Here is a 16954-nt window from a genome sequence, read left to right on the forward strand (position 1 = left end):
TGATTATACATGTCTCAAGGATATAAAAGTGGATTTCAACTTTAAAAAATGTTAAAAGAAAGTTACATTTTTCTTTGGAAATTCGTTTTTTTTACAAAAAAAATTGCGAGAAATTTGCATATCTTAAACGTATATTTTAACTTTATTAGAAAAACAAATGCAGCGGAGAAAATATAAAACAAGAAATTTTTACCATATATAATTAAAAAAGATATATATAATGAAAAAAATAGCTACAAGTAATATTGATAATTAGATATTTTGAGAATATGCAAAAAGAAAAGTTCAAAAATAAAAAAGAAAAGAAGATATTTTGGTCCCTTGGCGAGCAGCTTCCGCATTTGCTTTGTGCTCTTCCACTCAGTTCGCAGGGTATTTAAGAGCATGGAAAGGAAAAGAAAAAAAATAAAAATAAAAATCAAATCTTGTAGCGGTTGCTTTCCTCCACTGCTTCAACCTCCATTATCTCTAACCTCGAAGGTATGCCTAAACATCACACAAACGCTCTCTCTCTCTCTCTCTCTTTGACAAACATTCTCAAACTGTGACTTGCACTTTCATTTGCGGTCCCTGAATTTTACATTTCCAGAACAAACTGATTGATGCACGGAACTTTTTAGAGAGTAGGTCGCTGTGAATCATGGCCTTGCTTAAGCTTTCCATTTCTTTGGATACATTTGATTCAAAGAAGTTCAATGTAAGTCCCGCTCAACCGTCGAATTGGTGCTCGGTGTATTCTATCTTTAGTTACATTCATGTAAGTAGAGCTTGTGCGAGTTCAATCAATCCATTGAATAGGAAGCAGATTAATGTCTCTCGATTCAACATTGAATTGCCTGAGATTTCCGATTCTAATCAAGCTAACAAGGACATTGTTTTGTCTTCAACTAAAGGTTTGGTAAATGAGAGCGTGATTGAGCAAAAGCCGGATTTTAAACACAAAGTTGGAAAAAGGTTTCTGGGTTCAAAGAAGGGGTTAAAAGGGAAGTGGGGTTGGAGTTTAGGTTCGGAAGGAATGATACAGACAGAGAAATAGAGAACTTATTTGTGGGTGATGGTGAATTAGATGTTGACTACTCTGCTATTGGGTCTGACTTGAGCTTGGAGCATTGTAATGCCATTTTGAAACGGCTCGAGAAGTGTTGTGATAGCAAAACTATGGTTTTCTTCGAGTGGATGAGAAGCAATGGAAAGTTAGAGCAGAATATGAGTGCTCATAATATAGTTCTTCGGGTACTGGGTAGAAGAGAAGATTGGGATGCAGCAGAGGCCATGGTTCGGGTTTAAGTATTAAATTGGCTGGTGAATTGGACTGCCGGGTTTTTAATACGGTCATATATTCATTTTGTAAACTAGGGCGAGCAGAGTTGGGTGCAAAGTGGTTTGGTATGATGCTAGAGAATGGGGTTCGGCCTAATGTTGCTACTTTTGGGATGCTCATGGGACTTTACCAGAAGGGTTGGAATGTTGAAGAGGCAGAGTTTACTTTCCGCCAAATGAGAAATTTTGGAATTGTATGCGAGTCAGCATACTCAGCAATGATCACAATTTTTACCCGTTTGAATTTGTACGACAAAGCAGAAGAGGTTATTGACTTGATGACAGAAGATCAAGTGGTTTTAAACTTGGAAAATTGGTTGGTGATGCTGAATACGTTTAGTCAGCAAGGTAAACTAGAGAAAGCTGAACTCGCCTTATCTTCGATGCATGGAGCAGGGTTTCCCCCAAATATTGTAGCATACAATACATTGATAACGGGGTATGGGAAGATAAACAATATGGATGCTGCTAAACGCATTTTTCTGAGCATCGAGGAAATTGGATTAGATCCTGATGAAACCACCTACCGATCCATGATTGAAGGTTGGGGTCGTGTAGACAATTATAAGGAGGCATACTGGTACTATAAGGAGCTTAAGCGATTGGGATACAAGCCGAACTCATCTAACTTGTACACACTAATAAACTTGCAAGCCAGACATGAGGATGAAGAGGGTGCTGTTAGAACTCTCGATGATATGTTGAAGATGGGATGCCAATGTTCGACCATCCTTGGAACTCTTTTGCAGGCATATGAGAGGGCAGGAAGGATTGATAAAGTGGCACAGATTTTGAACGGTCCTTTGTATCAACACATTCTTGTTAACCAGACATCTTGCTCCATTTTGGTTGCTGCATATGTGAAACACTGCTTGGTCGATGATGCTATAAGAGTGTTGGAGGAAAAAGTCTGGAAGGATTTACCTTTTGAAAATAACTTGTATCATTTGTTGATTTGCTCATGCAAAGAGTTGGGTCAGCTTGAGCAGGCTGTTAAGATATACACTCAAATGCCTAAACATGATGACAAGCCGAACTTGCACATTTCATGCACAATGATTGACATTTACAGTGTCATGGGTCTGTTCCCAGAAGCTGAGAAAATTTATCTGAAGTTGAAATCTTCAGGAGTTGCCCTGGACATGATTGCTTTCAGCATTGTTGTAAGAATGTATATTAAAGCTGGATCTTTGAGAAATGCGTGCGCTGTTTTAGACATTTTGGACAAGCAGAGGGACATTGTCCCAGATGTGTACCTGCTGCGTGATATGCTCCGAATATATCAGAGATGTGGCATGCTGGAGAAATTAGCTGATCTATACCATAAAATCATGAAGATTGGAATGACTTGGGATCAGGAAATGTACAATTGTGTGATAAACTGCTGCTCTCGTGCTCTCCCAGTTGATGAGCTTTCCAGGCTTTTTGATGAAATGCTTCAGCGTGGGTTTTCTCCTAATACGATTACCGTCAATGTCATGCTTGATGTTTATGGAAAATCCAAGCTTTTCACGAAAGCTAAAAGGTTGTTCTGGGTGGCCCAAAAACGAGGATTGATAGATGTGATCTCGTACAATACTGTTATAGCTGCATATGGCCAAAATAAAAAATTCAAAAACATGTCATCAATGGTTCGAAAGATGCAATTTAATGGCTTTTCAGTTTCCCTTGAGGCCTACAATTGCCTGTTAGATGCTTATGGGAAAGATAAGCAGATGGAGACATTTCGAAGCATCTTGCAGTTAATGAAGGAATCAAATTGTGCTTCTGACCACTACACATATAATATAATGATCAATATTTATGGAGAGCAAGGATGGATTGATGAAGTTGCTGGTGTACTCACAGAATTGAAAGAGCATGGACTTGGACCTGATTTGTGCAGCTACAACACATTGATCAAGGCATATGGAATTGCAGGAATGGTTGAAGACGCTGTATGTTTGGTCAAGGAAATGAGAGAAAATGGGATAGAACCAGATAAGATAACATACATCAATCTGATAAGTGCACTGCAGAAGAATGATAAGTTTTTGGAGGCTGTTAAGTGGTCCTTGTGGATGAAGCAGATGGGTTGGTGACAAAGTTGATTGATTGGGTCTCTTGTTTTTTAAGCCTATTTATACCTGAAAACAGCCTGAGCCCAGTGCTTTCCAGTTACTTCTTAAACAGAACTCAGACTTTTGCTGCCTATGGTAAGAGTTATATGGTTATACATTGAATGCTATTATTTTATCAAGAAAGCCCCTGATTTCAATAACTTATTTATTGTTTTCAGCGGTTAAACCCTTCATTTTTTGATTATGCCACATCATTTATTCATATATTAAATGTTCATAAACTAAAAATCATTTCAAATTCATTGAATTTTAAAGGTCGAAAACATTCCATCTTCTTTTGTCTATAACGCTTGATCTTCTTTTCTCTATAAGCAACGATTTTGCTCATGTTAAGCTATGTCATCCATTCATGTGCTAAATGAACATAAATTTAATATATTCTGATGGTCATGGAATTTTAAAGGTAAAAAGCTTGGTATCTTTTTTTGTCAATAACATTTCCTCTTCTTTTGTTTATATGCATTTTATTAAAATTAGTAATAAAAAATCATATTCAAACAACTTTACAATCAAGTTATACAAAAATTAAAAAAAAAAAAAATGAATTGAAATAATTAATAATTTTCTCCCACACATCGTGCGGGTACCCAACTAGTTTATTTAATTTAGTAACCCTCATTTGAAACAAGGTACAACTGTATGCTTTCTGATCAATGCATATGAATGTAGTTGGCATTAGATCTCTTTCTCAAAATTGTCTTTTATAACCCTGTTTGATGTAAATAGTGTGCTCTTTTATTTCTGTGCAGGCTGAATGATTTTGCTGATTCTTGCATGAAGCAATTCTTAATGTTCAGGAAGCATTTCTGCTGATAATATAGTTTCAACAAATATGCCACCAAAGGTCTCAACAAATATGGCCGCAGATGTGATCTCTTTCTCAAGAGTAGCTGGGAGTCCCTCCCGCCTTTCTGTGGTTGTGCCAACAGCGATAACTTTTGGGAACACCACGGTGCTGCTGCCTTTTTATCCTGTATGTAATTGAAAGTTGATTATTTTAGCTTATAAATCAAAATGGATTGGAACAAATCCGTAGAAATCTTCAGCACTTAGCTTTGAGCGATGTCATGTGCTTGTGTCCAATATTTTCAGTGAGAAAGAATTAGGTGCCGTTTGGATAGTGAGTTAAGATGAAAGTTGAATAAAATATTTGGAGAATATTATTTTTTAATATTATTTTTGTTTTAGGAATTGAAAAAGTTGAATTGTTTATTATATTTTGTGTGAGAATTTTAAAAAATTGTAATGATGAAATGAAATGAGATGAAACATTTTCACTATCCAAACGGGTCCAATCATTTGCAATGGACTGTGCGATGCCTAGGTTATAGAAACTGTTCTTGTTGAAATCAAACATAGTGAGCAAAGATGTGTTTACATGAAATTCTTGGGAACAAAAGAAATGACCTGCATCTTAATGAGCTCGTAGAAATGCTTTGCTTCAAGTATTTGCATCTGCATCTACCTCTTTATCAGCCAGCCTGCAGTACATCGCCTCGCCTCTGGATTTTGAGAATTTTGTGTTCCTTCCCTCTCCGGCTCAGATCCACAATCAAAATATATTTCTAATATTTAATCCTTGCTACAATCCTTAATTAATTCCCCTTGACACTTGCCATCCACAGGACCCAGAATCACACGATATTGTGAATGTAAGGAAGATGTAGTAGTGTGATAGCTCGAGAAAATAATTTTTATAAACTGATCAAATAATTAAGGGACTGATTTAATTTTAATTTGAGAGAATATCATTGTTGTAGTGCACGTATTAGCTTCATCGGATGATTACAGAGTGACTCATCTCCATTGCTAAGCAAGAGGTGATTTGCACATTATGAAGAAGATTGGATTAGAACACAAAAAACAATGAAGTTTTCAATGCATATGTTGGTATATCAAGAACTGCAATGCATATCTGTTGACTTCTTTTAATTCAGGATTTATGAACAAATAGGTACTAAACATAAAAATGAGGAAAGATTTCATTTGGTGATGCACAACATGCCCTATTTGCATTGATATGAAAAGGAAAACACAGTATCCTTGTTGAAAAACAAAGCACTCTCCAAGAAAACACGCTTTGTATGTTACTCACAGCCTCTATCTCAAGTTTAGAAGAAAAACATGTTCACAAAAGCATGCTGTGATAGCCACTCATTGCCTAATGTAATTGTAATGTACAGTATGCAAATCTCTTATCATCTACTTTTTGTATGCAAGACATTGAAATCCAATCTAAAAACCTAAAACTGTTTGTGCACACCATTCATTGGAAAGATCAAAGATACCCTTTACTTAAACTTCATGCCGAGCATATCTGCAATGATGTGTGAAAGTTCATGGTTTTCATCTGAGATTGTGGCCAAATGAATTCTTAAATCCAAAAGTGTAGCATTGCCTGTACATTAAAATTGTTCATGTTATCAAACTTTTATATGCATGAGCATAGTTTCTCTGATATCCAAGATGAGAATAGCAAACACAAGAGATGAGTAAAATAAATAACAAAAATGAAAAAAGAAACAAGAAAGAGAGCCATACCTCAGTAAGAGAAAGTAGAGGCTGCTCATCTTGTGGAGGGGATTTCTTAGTTCTCCAACTTCTCACCTCAGTCTGTATCATATTAAGTTGCTCATGTATCTCCTTCAACAACTTCAACCCTTCTTCTTCTCCAGCCTCTCTAATTTCGTTCCTGAAATAATGTCTATCTCCCTCAAGTCGCTCAATTCTCTGACACAACTGTTGAAAATTGGCTTGAGATTCAGAAACACCCATTCTTGGGGGAAAACAAGACGCATTGCAGTCATCACCCGCTCTATTTCTTGCTTTAATTAATTTATTATCATGGTTTTCACAATGCAACAATTTCTTTGTCCATTCTATTTCATCTTTAATATTCAATGCACAGGGATCCTCAGAGACCAAATCTGGCTTTCCTAGCCTGTTCTCACCTTCCAATATCAACTTACTCCGTTCTTCCTGGTAGTCATGCACTTTGCATTTCTTATTACTTTGGGGGACTTCAAGAATATCCTGGACACTTGAGGAGCAAGGATAATTAACAATTGCCTCCCTTTCCTGTCTATGTTCGTGAAGTTTAACTTGCTCCAGATTAGTAACACTTTCTACACTTGTTTGGTCACATAATTTGTCAATGCTTACTTGTGGAAGTAAAGAACAAGGCATGGACTCACTCTTCAAGCTTGCAGAATTATCTCTACCAGAACCTTTACAATCAGATACCTCTCTCACTCGTTCATCTAACTTTCTGATCTGCTCCCAGTATGAATCAAAGGTTCCACTAGCATAGTTTCCTGCTTTCTTCTCTAAATCCAAGTTTTGAACATTAAATTCTTGGTCTGCTTTTAGTTTCACTATCTTTGGAATTGAATCTGACGGGGGGATTCCAGATATTTCTCTTTCCAAATTACTTTGTTTCTGGTAGGAATCTTTGAGTTGAATTGGAGGCAGAGAGTTCAATCTTCGTACAATGGTATTAGCACCTATTTCCAACTTGCATAAATCATTTCTTTGCAAAAATGGATGCTCTGGAAATCTACTTTCATAGGCACCCAAATCACCACAACCCATGCTAAGAAGTTTCCACCGGTGAGCCTGAACTTGAAACTCGAGAGAAGCAATTTCCATTTCTTTCTGATTGATAACATCTTCAAATACTGAAAGAGAGTTCTCGACGTAAGACATCCTTTCCTCCGCTAGTCTCTTATATTGACTTGCTTCCATCTGTACAGCAGCCTTCTCTCCTTGCAAACGTAGGATCATGGATAGAGCTTCACTAGCTGCGGTAGATGAGGCTTCTCTTTCTTCATCCAACTCAATGTACAGTTTTTGCAGGAGTTGTTGTTGAGCTTGAAGAGTATCTTTTATGGCTGTAATATCAGTTTCAGACATTGCAGAACACTTGCCACTTTCAGCCATGGCACACTTGATTGTTTGTAGAAGTGAACAAATTTAGTTCTGAGCGCAAAAGGATAGTAGTTTTCCTATCAGCATCATTGGCATATTAACCATTATCACTCTTAACAAAAAATGGGATCAATTTTCAACATAGCACATATGATGTCTGCTGGTGAACACACATAGGATTAAGCATTATTCAGTTAGAAATTTCTGTTGCTGGGACTACATATTTCATATTATTATCCTTTAGATGCTGTCAAATAGGTATAAGTGGTGTTAGTAAGATCCATTAAGTGTGACCAATGCAGTAATATGACCAGGCTATTGACACATCTCTATAAGATTTATGCATTAAAGTGGTTCAGGCCTAAATTGCCGGTGCGGTTTGGATAGTGAGTTGAGATGAGATGAGTTGATATAAAAGTTGAAAGTTGAATAAAATATTATTAGAATATTATTTTTTTAATATTATATTTGTTTTAGAATTTAAAAAAGTTGAATTGTTTATTATATTTTATATGGGAATATGGTAACTGTAATGATGAAATGAGATAAGATAAGATAAGATGAAACACTTTCACTATCCAAACAGGGCGTTAAAGACATGTTTCAACTCCTATTGTTATGATCATGAGATGGAACTTTGGGCTGCAAGTATATGCATGGCTGAGGTCTCCACTTCATCCCTATGTACTTTACTCACACAAATAACATCAGTGTGTAAGATGAGAAACAAACTACATCATCCACGACTGCAGGTACACTTCCATTATTATTTTGTTCAATGGTTTGACATGGGATCTCGGTTGAAGGGATTTCTGTGAAATCCAACATAATCCTCTTCTATCCTCTTCCTCAAAACTTGTATACAATGTAAGGTTCTTGGATTTCTTGTTTGGCCATGCATGCACATACACATCGTTGGTGCGAAACAGAAAGAGCACCTTAAGTTCCCAGATTATGTTGAACCAAAAATACTTCCAGAAATTCTTTTTACAAAGATTGGCACGATCAAATATATTCCAGAAAAAGGTTAATCGAAAGGGAACTTGAAAAGCAGGCTGTCCTTTGATAAATTGAAAATGGTGCTTTCTGCTCCAGTTCTATGTTTCTTATATGGAAAAATGAAACAACCGGTAATTATTTAAAAGTGTTTCATCAAACAGTGCCGGTTTTCCCATAAATTGTCTGAAAAGAAGAAATTCATTATTTGAAAGGATCATGGAGAAAAAGATAAATCCGTAATAGCTATCCAAACATCATCCAACAAAAAAAAAAAATTAAAAAAAAAAAAAAAAAAACAGAAAAAAGAGAGCAAGGAAGGTGACTTTACCTGGTTGTTACAGGCCGATCAAAATTTGATCCTCAGAGCAAGACCCGATAGATTAGAAGAATCCTCTCTGACTCTTTCTTGAGAACTGTCCACAGTCAAACAAGACAACCAACGTATTCACGAACAAGTCAGAACCCAAACAGCAACCATATATATAAGCTTCACAACCCAGAAAAGCATTAACTCAAATGCTGTGGTCTCGAGGAAGACACGTGAAACTTATTTGACGCAAATTCTAATATGGAAAGAGAGTAATAAAATCCAACATCCAAATCACACCCAAGTGCCAAGTTGATAGAAAATAGCATGCCCATAAATGCAAATTCTCTCTCCCACCGAAGATTTCAGACTCTTGCCTTAGAGGGTCCTTTGGGATGCAACAAAAGGCTACAGATTTGCAAGAAATTACACCATACGCTGCAAATTAGAATTGCTTTGGCTTCTCCAACACAATGGCTTTGCTTTCTTTTTTTCCCTTGCAAAAGAAGTTTTGGTTTAGTAGATATCGGGAGAAGGAAGTAACTGATCACAAAGTCAGAAACTGCCCATCAGATTTTAATTACCAACCAAGAAGTGAAAAACAAGTCTTTTTTCCAAGACAAATGCGCTTCCAAGGCTCTTGTGTTGTTGGTTAAAAGGATCAAAACGAGGTCGTTTGAATGTGTTTAGCAGCTAAAATGGCTCTAATCCTGTCACTTCCATATAATTCTCTGCTTTGATAATCCAAGACTGCTTTGATATTTTCATTATCATCGCTTTGTGGGTCCAACGGCGAATGAGGTGTTTTTTCTTTTTAAAAGGGTAGGTAGTGGAGAATACAACGGCTAGAAACGAGGCCCCGCGGGCTTATGTGTGGGGCCGTGGGGCCCAGCCTTTGCCGACCATTTTATCTGAATATATTATTCATTGCCGTTGGTCAACTTCCATCTTCTTGTTAGGAGAGGCATTGCTTCTTCAAAAGTAAATGCATATTTAAAATTTAAAGAAATATAAATAAAACGATCTAAATTGACATAAAGTAAAAATTTGATCTATGAGTTATAATAATTTTAAATATATTTTTAAGTTTAAAGATGTATTGTGTATCTTCAAAAGTAATATTTTACTGTAAAAATTATCTCAATTACTTTACTTTTCAGTTTTCATTTTTCACGATTTTCACTTCTCTGAATGCCCTTTCACTTCTATTTTTGTGTTCAGTTTTAAAATATATGAAGAAATAAATATTATTACTAATTAACATATAGTTAGTGTAATTGTAAAATATAAAAAAAAATTAAAATATTATTATTAAAAAATAATATTATATTATTATTTTGACTAATCTAACGTGGAGTTATAGTTAGAGAGGTTTTGGATTTATGAAAAATATATTCTTTTCATCAAAATTTAAAGATAGCTTTAATGAAGCTAATGCTAATGCTCACTTTTATTTTAGTATTTTTGAGAATCCAACGTTTATCCTCGACATCAAGCTCACATATATCAGATGTTTTTATTACGGGATGTAAAAGTTTTTAAATAGAATTATATATATATATATATATATATATATATATATATATGTTTGTAAATGACGAGATATCTAGGTGAAAACAGTTGGTTATTGTGGTAATATCTTTACATTCATATGCTTATTAAAACATGTTTTTTTATTCGTAGTAAATTTTCACAAATTTGAATATATATTTTTTAAGAAAGCTCTATATACTATATTACCATTTCATTATGTAAGATGTGACATATTTATCATTATTAAATAATTTTTTATTAGATGATTACTTATTATTTAATAATGATAAATATGTTACTTCTTAAATAGTGAAACGAGAGTGTTACTTTATTCTTTATTAAGAAATTCTCATAAATAGAATTAAGTCGACTAAAATTCCAAAGTTAGTAGAAGAGACTTTGCCAATGGAGTCATGGAGACAACCCTCGTCCGTCCCCTTCGTCTTTCCTTTCCAATGCTGTCAAGTTTGTCATATCCCTCTTTGTGATGATCAGCTGAGGAACAACGATGCTTTTACTCCAATGAGTAATACTCTTAATTCATGCTAATCTTTGTCATCTCCAATCACACTTGGTGATGTGGTAGATCTCAAAGGGATGTCATTTAAATAATTGATAGAAGAAGTTACTTGAAATATGATTCATTACCATGTATAATTGGGGATGATAGGATTTAGAATGAAGAGTAGTATTGTTCCCAATTATGGGTGTAAAATTTAACTGGAAAATCAGACTGGACCGGCTCGAACCGATGGAATCGATTCGATTTTGGACAGGCCCCTGGACCAGTTCCCTTAGTTCCAAAACCGGTTGGTATCGATCCAGTTTTGGTTCTATATTTTTTAGGACCAGACTGGACTAGACCGATTCGCTATTTTATATATTTTGAATTAATTTTTTTAATATTATATATAATATTTTGAATTAATTTTTTTAATATTATATATAATATTTTTAATATTATATATAATATTTTTAATATTATATATAATTTTTATATATAATATCTATAATAATATAAATTATAATATATATAAGATAATATTATTATAATTTATAACATAAAATTTTAATCTTAAACATGTAAATTTATTTGATTATATACTTTAAACATAAAATATATATATTAATAATATTTTGTGGCCTAACAAATTTGCATTTTATCAAAATCAAAAAATTGGACCAGAACCGATAAAATCGAAGGTATTAATTTAGGAAGTTAACTAATGCATAATCAGTTTTCGATAATACAAAATTAATATATACCGATTCGATTTTAAATTTTATCTAAAATCAAACTAAATGGATTGGTTATACCCCTATTCCCAATTTTGAGAAAAACGAACACTAATGGGCAACTCTGTTAGGGACAGCATCTGCAGAGTGGCTGCCACCATAAATACAGCCATCAATAAAAAAAAAAAAAAAAAAAAAAAAAAAAAAAGGACTGCCTGATGCATTGCTGAGGATAGAGGTTGAAAGTTTATTAAGTACATATGCAGCTTTTGCATTGTTTAACTCAGTTTTATTGCTTATAAAAAAAGATCTAATTAAACACATACAACCATCACCTTACCATGGCTCTATTAGCAGAATGGTGGAAATTGAACTGTGACAAATGCCTATGGACCACCAGAGGGAGAACATGAGAGCAAACTACAGAGTTGTTGAAAAGCACTTATTTTTGTTACATTAAATCCACTGGAAACTCAACCTCCATCTTCAAACCAGAATTGCCAAGAATCTGCAGGCAGCAGGGACAGACTTTTCTTTCAAAAGAATAGAATTTGCATTGTTGGTAGTGGGTAAATCCTATGACCATGTAGTGTCCACGTAGGTGAGAAAATTATTTATTAACTCCTCACCACTACCACAACTTTAGAGATGCTAATTAACTTTCAAGTGTAAAAACTCTTTAAATAAGAGTCTACGTACATTAAATGCGAGGTGTAAAAAAGTCTAGTTAAAAGATAAAAACTCTCCTCTCTCTCTCTTCATTTTTTTTAGAGAAATCATCTAGATCTCTTGATCTTAAAGCGTAAAATTTTCTAGAAGACTCTAGTAGCCTCTTAAGCGACGTAGAAGTGCAAAACAAGATATTCAGCAACATATATAATAACTGCGCATATCTAAGTTACAAAATGGTTGTGTACATTAGCAGTAATCAATATGCTCTCTTTCAAGTTCAGAGTACATTTGAGCAAATCAGCCATATGTAAATAAAGTTGATTTTATTCAAATCCCATTAGAAATTTTAAACCTTATTTCTCACCCTAATAGATTTACAGATCAAGTGATATTTTATTAGTCTAATGAGATCTAACTCAAATGGGAACTTCCTCCCTTGAACAAAAAAAAAAAAATATATATATATATATAACTGTGAAGTGCGTAAATGCTGTGTAATCACTTTAAAAAAGAATATGATACACTATTAAAAATTTAATTTTTTTCATATAAGTCTCATATTTTATTCACTTTTTTTAAAATAATTACACGGCGATTGCATAATTCACGGTTGCAAATATATTTTCTCATTAAAAGAAGCCACTAACGATAACCAACACAATTAAGTTTCATGTATATAGCCTTTTAAACTGTTTGCGTTGCACCTTTTGATTATTAATAAAGATTTCTTATTTGTAAAGGGGAAAAAAAACCTTTAAACTGTATTACTAATTAAAAAGAAAACGCATATGATTTTTTTTTTTTTTAAACGCATATGAATTGCAAAGCCCCAAACCTTTCAAATAAGGCCCCTAATCATAAGATTCATTCTTCAAGCGTTTTGTAATTAATAACTAACCTCTCTCTGTTGTTCAGATATATATTGTCCTGTCAAGTCCCGCAAAACTTCGAGCATGTATTCATTGCAACTCAGATATAAAAATTAAAAGTTAAATAAAATATTATTATAATATTATTTTTTTAATATTATTATTATTTTAAGATTTAAAAAAATTAAATTATTTATTATATTTTATATAAAAATTTAAGAAAATTATAATGATAAAATGAGATGAGATAGATACAATTTCTAAAAATATGACATCATAAAAACAAAAAGTCATTACACTCAATTTTCTGTTGTAAAGTCGCAAGGGTATTGAATGCGGACAAGAATGCCACGAATTCCTTAAAGTTCAATACATCGAACATCCTCAACAATCTCTGGAAGATACATGTTGAAGTACATTATCTCAGTAAGAAAATTGCACAAAAGAAGCGCATACAGCCATAACCTACGTAATTTTTTTTTTTTTGAAAGTTTAACCTACGTAATTACACGAAAGAAGACACGCGTACATGCGCAAACGAATTGAACCCAAATAAATAGTTTCATACATGTTTATAAGCGTAAAATATATTTAACAAGCACAGAGAAAAAGTAGGACTTGGGAGAGAGGGTTGACGGCGAATTCAGGAACGGACATGAACTCCTCGGAAGAGATGAAACCACCACTACTTCGATCGAGCACAGAACTTTTGGTACAGTGGCACTATTTCCTGCTGTGAAAACTACGCACCAAAACCAAATCAACGGATCAGAATTCCAACTTCAAATTCCCAGGGGCAAACAATTTTTAGGAGTCATGTCTCTATTGAAAAATCAGCAATTTAATTAATTTTATGTAGAAAAATCTTTAAAGGTGCTATACATGGAACCAAAGTTTATTCCGTAAGGTGGATTTGAAGGATCCTATTTTAGAAAGGTTCCCGCCATTTAAAAAAAGAAAAAGAGAAATTTAAACTTCGTTAAGCAATGATATCTACACAATATATTTCACAATATATTTCATGATACATGTTTTAAAGTGAGAGTTTAAAGTTATAAAGTGATATTATTTTTATAAAATATTTTATTAAACTATCCTTCATTTTAAAACATAATTACGTAATATGTTGTGAAAAGTGATGTCTATCATTTTCCAACTTCGCCATCAATAAAACATGAAAGTCATCACTATAAAAAAGACTGCAAATCAATGCGTAAAACATATGCGTGTGGCTGCAGTGTTCCTGGACTTCTTCGATGTCGTACTGCGTGGAGGGTTTCTAATCGGAGCTGTGGAAAGCCAGATGACGTTAGAAAAAGAAGACGAAATTGGGAGAAACAACGTGACCACATCTCTTAAGCTTCGTTTAGAAAGTAAACTCATCTCAATAATTTTTTTAAATTTTAATATAAAATATAATAAATAATTCAATTTTTTTAAATCTTAAAATAATAATAATAATAATAATAAATAATATTCTAATAATATTTTATCATCTTAACTCAACTCAATTTAATATCTAAACACACTCTAAAACTACCTCGGTGAGGCCGTTGGTCGTTGGAGCGTATGTAAAAAGTGCGTGGTTGGTTCTTGTGTTGGCGTAAGCCTAAGCTTGAGTGACGTTTTTAGGTGGGGAGTTTTCAAAATTTTTTTGAGTGAAATTTGTTTTAGAAGGATTATAAGAAAAAAGTGGTGGGATATATTAAAAATATAATTTATAAAGAAAAATACTCGTGGAAAATGAAACGCGGTATTTTGGCCCCAGACCTCGTCACACTCCATTCGTCTTCAACGTCTGCACTTCAGCCTCCATTCCTCTTCTACCCCTTCAGCACTCTGTCTCCCTACCGTCGTCTTCACGCCAAGATGTCTTAGCCATGCATTTAGAAGTTGCTCACAAAAGCTTCCAGTTTCATCGAGTATGTCTTCTCCATCTACACTTAGTTGTGAGGCTTCAAATAAACTCATCAATCCGTTAATATGTAGACCCAGTTCTTACCAAACTTTCCCTCCCTGTCCTTGAAGTTGTTAAATACATATGTTACAAACAATAGACGGTGAGAATTAAATCTCATCATCGCTTTTATTTTAAACTGAGAAAGAAACACAATCTCAGCCCCCCACGTGTCTTAGATGTTCCTTTTGAACTTTCCCGGCCACCAAACTCTGGTTAGGGTCAAATTTCAAGCACCTTGATGATTTCTTTATGCTCGGTTTTTGAGTTTTTCGCAAAACCAGACTTCAGATCAGGAATAAAACCCTCAAGACTACAAATTTGTGAAGAAGAGGTGCTGTTTCCATTCTATCTCAAATAAATTTACATTTCCTGAAGAGAAAAGAAGGGGTAGAAAAAAGGAAGTACCTGTCCAAGAATAACCCACATTGATCTAACATGCAAGCTCTTACACAAACAATACTTCGACAATGACCCTGAACAAAAATTTGCAACATCGTGAGCTCCCACAAGTACTAAACACATATATTATCCAAACCCTGTACAAGATGCAAAAAGAAAGAAATCAATGGGTCTGGACAGACGAAGACGTCTTCCACAAAATTTTCCTCCATTTTTTTTCAGTGGATTTCTTTCATTTTTTATTTTTTTAACATCTTGGTTGACGTGCGATTCCTCGGGGTTCCCACCCCCGTTGCCTGTAGCAAAACTGATTTATAAATGGTACGAATTTATAATAATTTATTATGGTATGAATTTATAATAATTTTGAAAAAGCAGTGGTTCTACCAATCACTACACCTAGAGGGGGGGTGAATAGGTGTATTCCAATTTTGATCGTCTTTTCAATATTAGAAACAAATAAACAGTTAATCAATGGATACAAACAATTAACACAATGATTTTGGTCACGAAGTGGAAACTCATTTGAAGAACTTCTTCAAATTCTAAAACCACTCCGGGTGTAAGGCACCACCTAAAATCCACTATAGAAAAAGTTTATTACAACCAATTTAGAGACACTCACAAAACCTTTGTAGTTCCTAAACCTGGCTTGCAACATCACGAATGACCCACTCGATCTCTACACGCATGTAATGTCGGAACTCCGACCTTCTATAGCTTTCCACGAGAACCTCTCGATCTCTGCATCACAGCAGCTCCGGAAACCTTCCGGCCAACAACACGTCCATTTCAATGGACTTTGAATGAGATTTTATCTTGAGTGTGGTGTGGTGGATATGTGTTTGGCTAAGAGAGATTCACAAGGTGAGGAATAGGTTTCTCTCTTTGGCTTTTGAAACACTTAGGGTTCTTCTCTCTTTTTCCACACCTTAGAACAGAAATGATCTGTTCTATTTATAGTTCAAGCAAGTCACGGCGCTCAAAACATGAATCTTTAGGTTGTTTTGAACATTGGCTCGAGCGAAGTGTCGAGCGAATGTCGAGCGCACGTTATCTTCCTGAAACCGCTCGAGCGAGGTGTCGAGCGAAGGTCAAGCGAAGGTCTCTGGATGAGTTCAGCTCGCGCGCACCATCGAGCGCACATCGAGCGAACCATTCTGGATGAGTTACGCTCGAGCGCTAAGTCGAGCGCACATCGAGCGAGCCACTCTGGATGAGTTCCGCTCGAGCGCTGGGTCGAGCGCACATCGAGCGAGTCACTCTGGATGGGTTCTGCTCGAGCGTTACGTCAAGCTCACCTCGAGCGAACCACTCTGCCTGGGTTCCGCTCGAGCGCTTAGTCGAGCGCCCATCGAGCGAACCACTCTGCCTGGGTTCCGCTCGAGCGCTTAGTCAAGCGCACATCGAGCGAACCACTCTGCCTGGTTCCGCTCGAGCGCCAGGTCGAGCGCCCATCGAGCGAACCTCTCTGGAAGGTTCCGCTCGAGCGCCAGTCGAGCCATGTTGAGCACACTTCAATCTTTTTCATGAACACACTTGTTACAACTCAACTTTACATAGGTTTTCACAAGAATATGCCAATTAACTCATTTTTCCCTCAACAAATTTA

The 16954-nt window shown here is 35.1% G+C and overlaps 2 protein-coding genes across 4 annotated transcripts; one reads left to right on the forward strand and one right to left on the reverse strand.

Annotated features, from left to right (window-relative positions):
* The first annotated feature begins 363 nt into the window (after nucleotides 1-363).
* Nucleotides 364-4276, forward strand: LOC121243925 (pentatricopeptide repeat-containing protein At4g30825, chloroplastic). Its single transcript, XM_041141985.1, is given in 4 exon segments — nucleotides 364-974; nucleotides 977-1276; nucleotides 1279-3515; nucleotides 4190-4276. Coding segments are annotated over 3 exon segments (2757 nt in total). The 5' UTR covers nucleotides 364-640; the 3' UTR covers nucleotides 3402-3515; nucleotides 4190-4276.
* Nucleotides 4276-9363, reverse strand: LOC121243926. 3 transcript variants are annotated; one of them, XM_041141988.1, is made up of 4 exons: nucleotides 8695-9359; nucleotides 5982-7418; nucleotides 4719-5838; nucleotides 4276-4411 (listed from the first exon to the last, which is right to left on the reverse strand). In XM_041141988.1, exons 2-3 carry the CDS (start codon nucleotides 7377-7379, stop codon nucleotides 5815-5817), a joined length of 1422 nt encoding a protein of 473 aa, XP_040997922.1. In that variant the 5' UTR covers nucleotides 7380-7418; nucleotides 8695-9359; the 3' UTR covers nucleotides 4276-4411; nucleotides 4719-5814. The 3 variants fall into 3 exon arrangements, with proteins under 3 accessions (XP_040997922.1, XP_040997921.1, XP_040997920.1); XM_041141987.1 differs by having other exon boundaries at nucleotides 4848-7418; nucleotides 8695-9363; XM_041141986.1 differs by having other exon boundaries at nucleotides 4719-7418; nucleotides 8695-9363.
* Nucleotides 9364-16954: the final 7591 nt, after the last annotated feature.

Source organism: Juglans microcarpa x Juglans regia, chromosome 8S (genome assembly GCF_004785595.1).
Source record: "Juglans microcarpa x Juglans regia isolate MS1-56 chromosome 8S, Jm3101_v1.0, whole genome shotgun sequence".
Taxonomy (NCBI): domain Eukaryota; kingdom Viridiplantae; phylum Streptophyta; class Magnoliopsida; order Fagales; family Juglandaceae; genus Juglans; species Juglans microcarpa x Juglans regia.

Coding starts and splice junctions, on each gene's coding strand:
- LOC121243926 (XM_041141987.1), bottom strand. CDS start 7,379: ATGGCTGAAAGTGGCAAGTGTTCTGCAATGTCTGAAACTGATATTACA.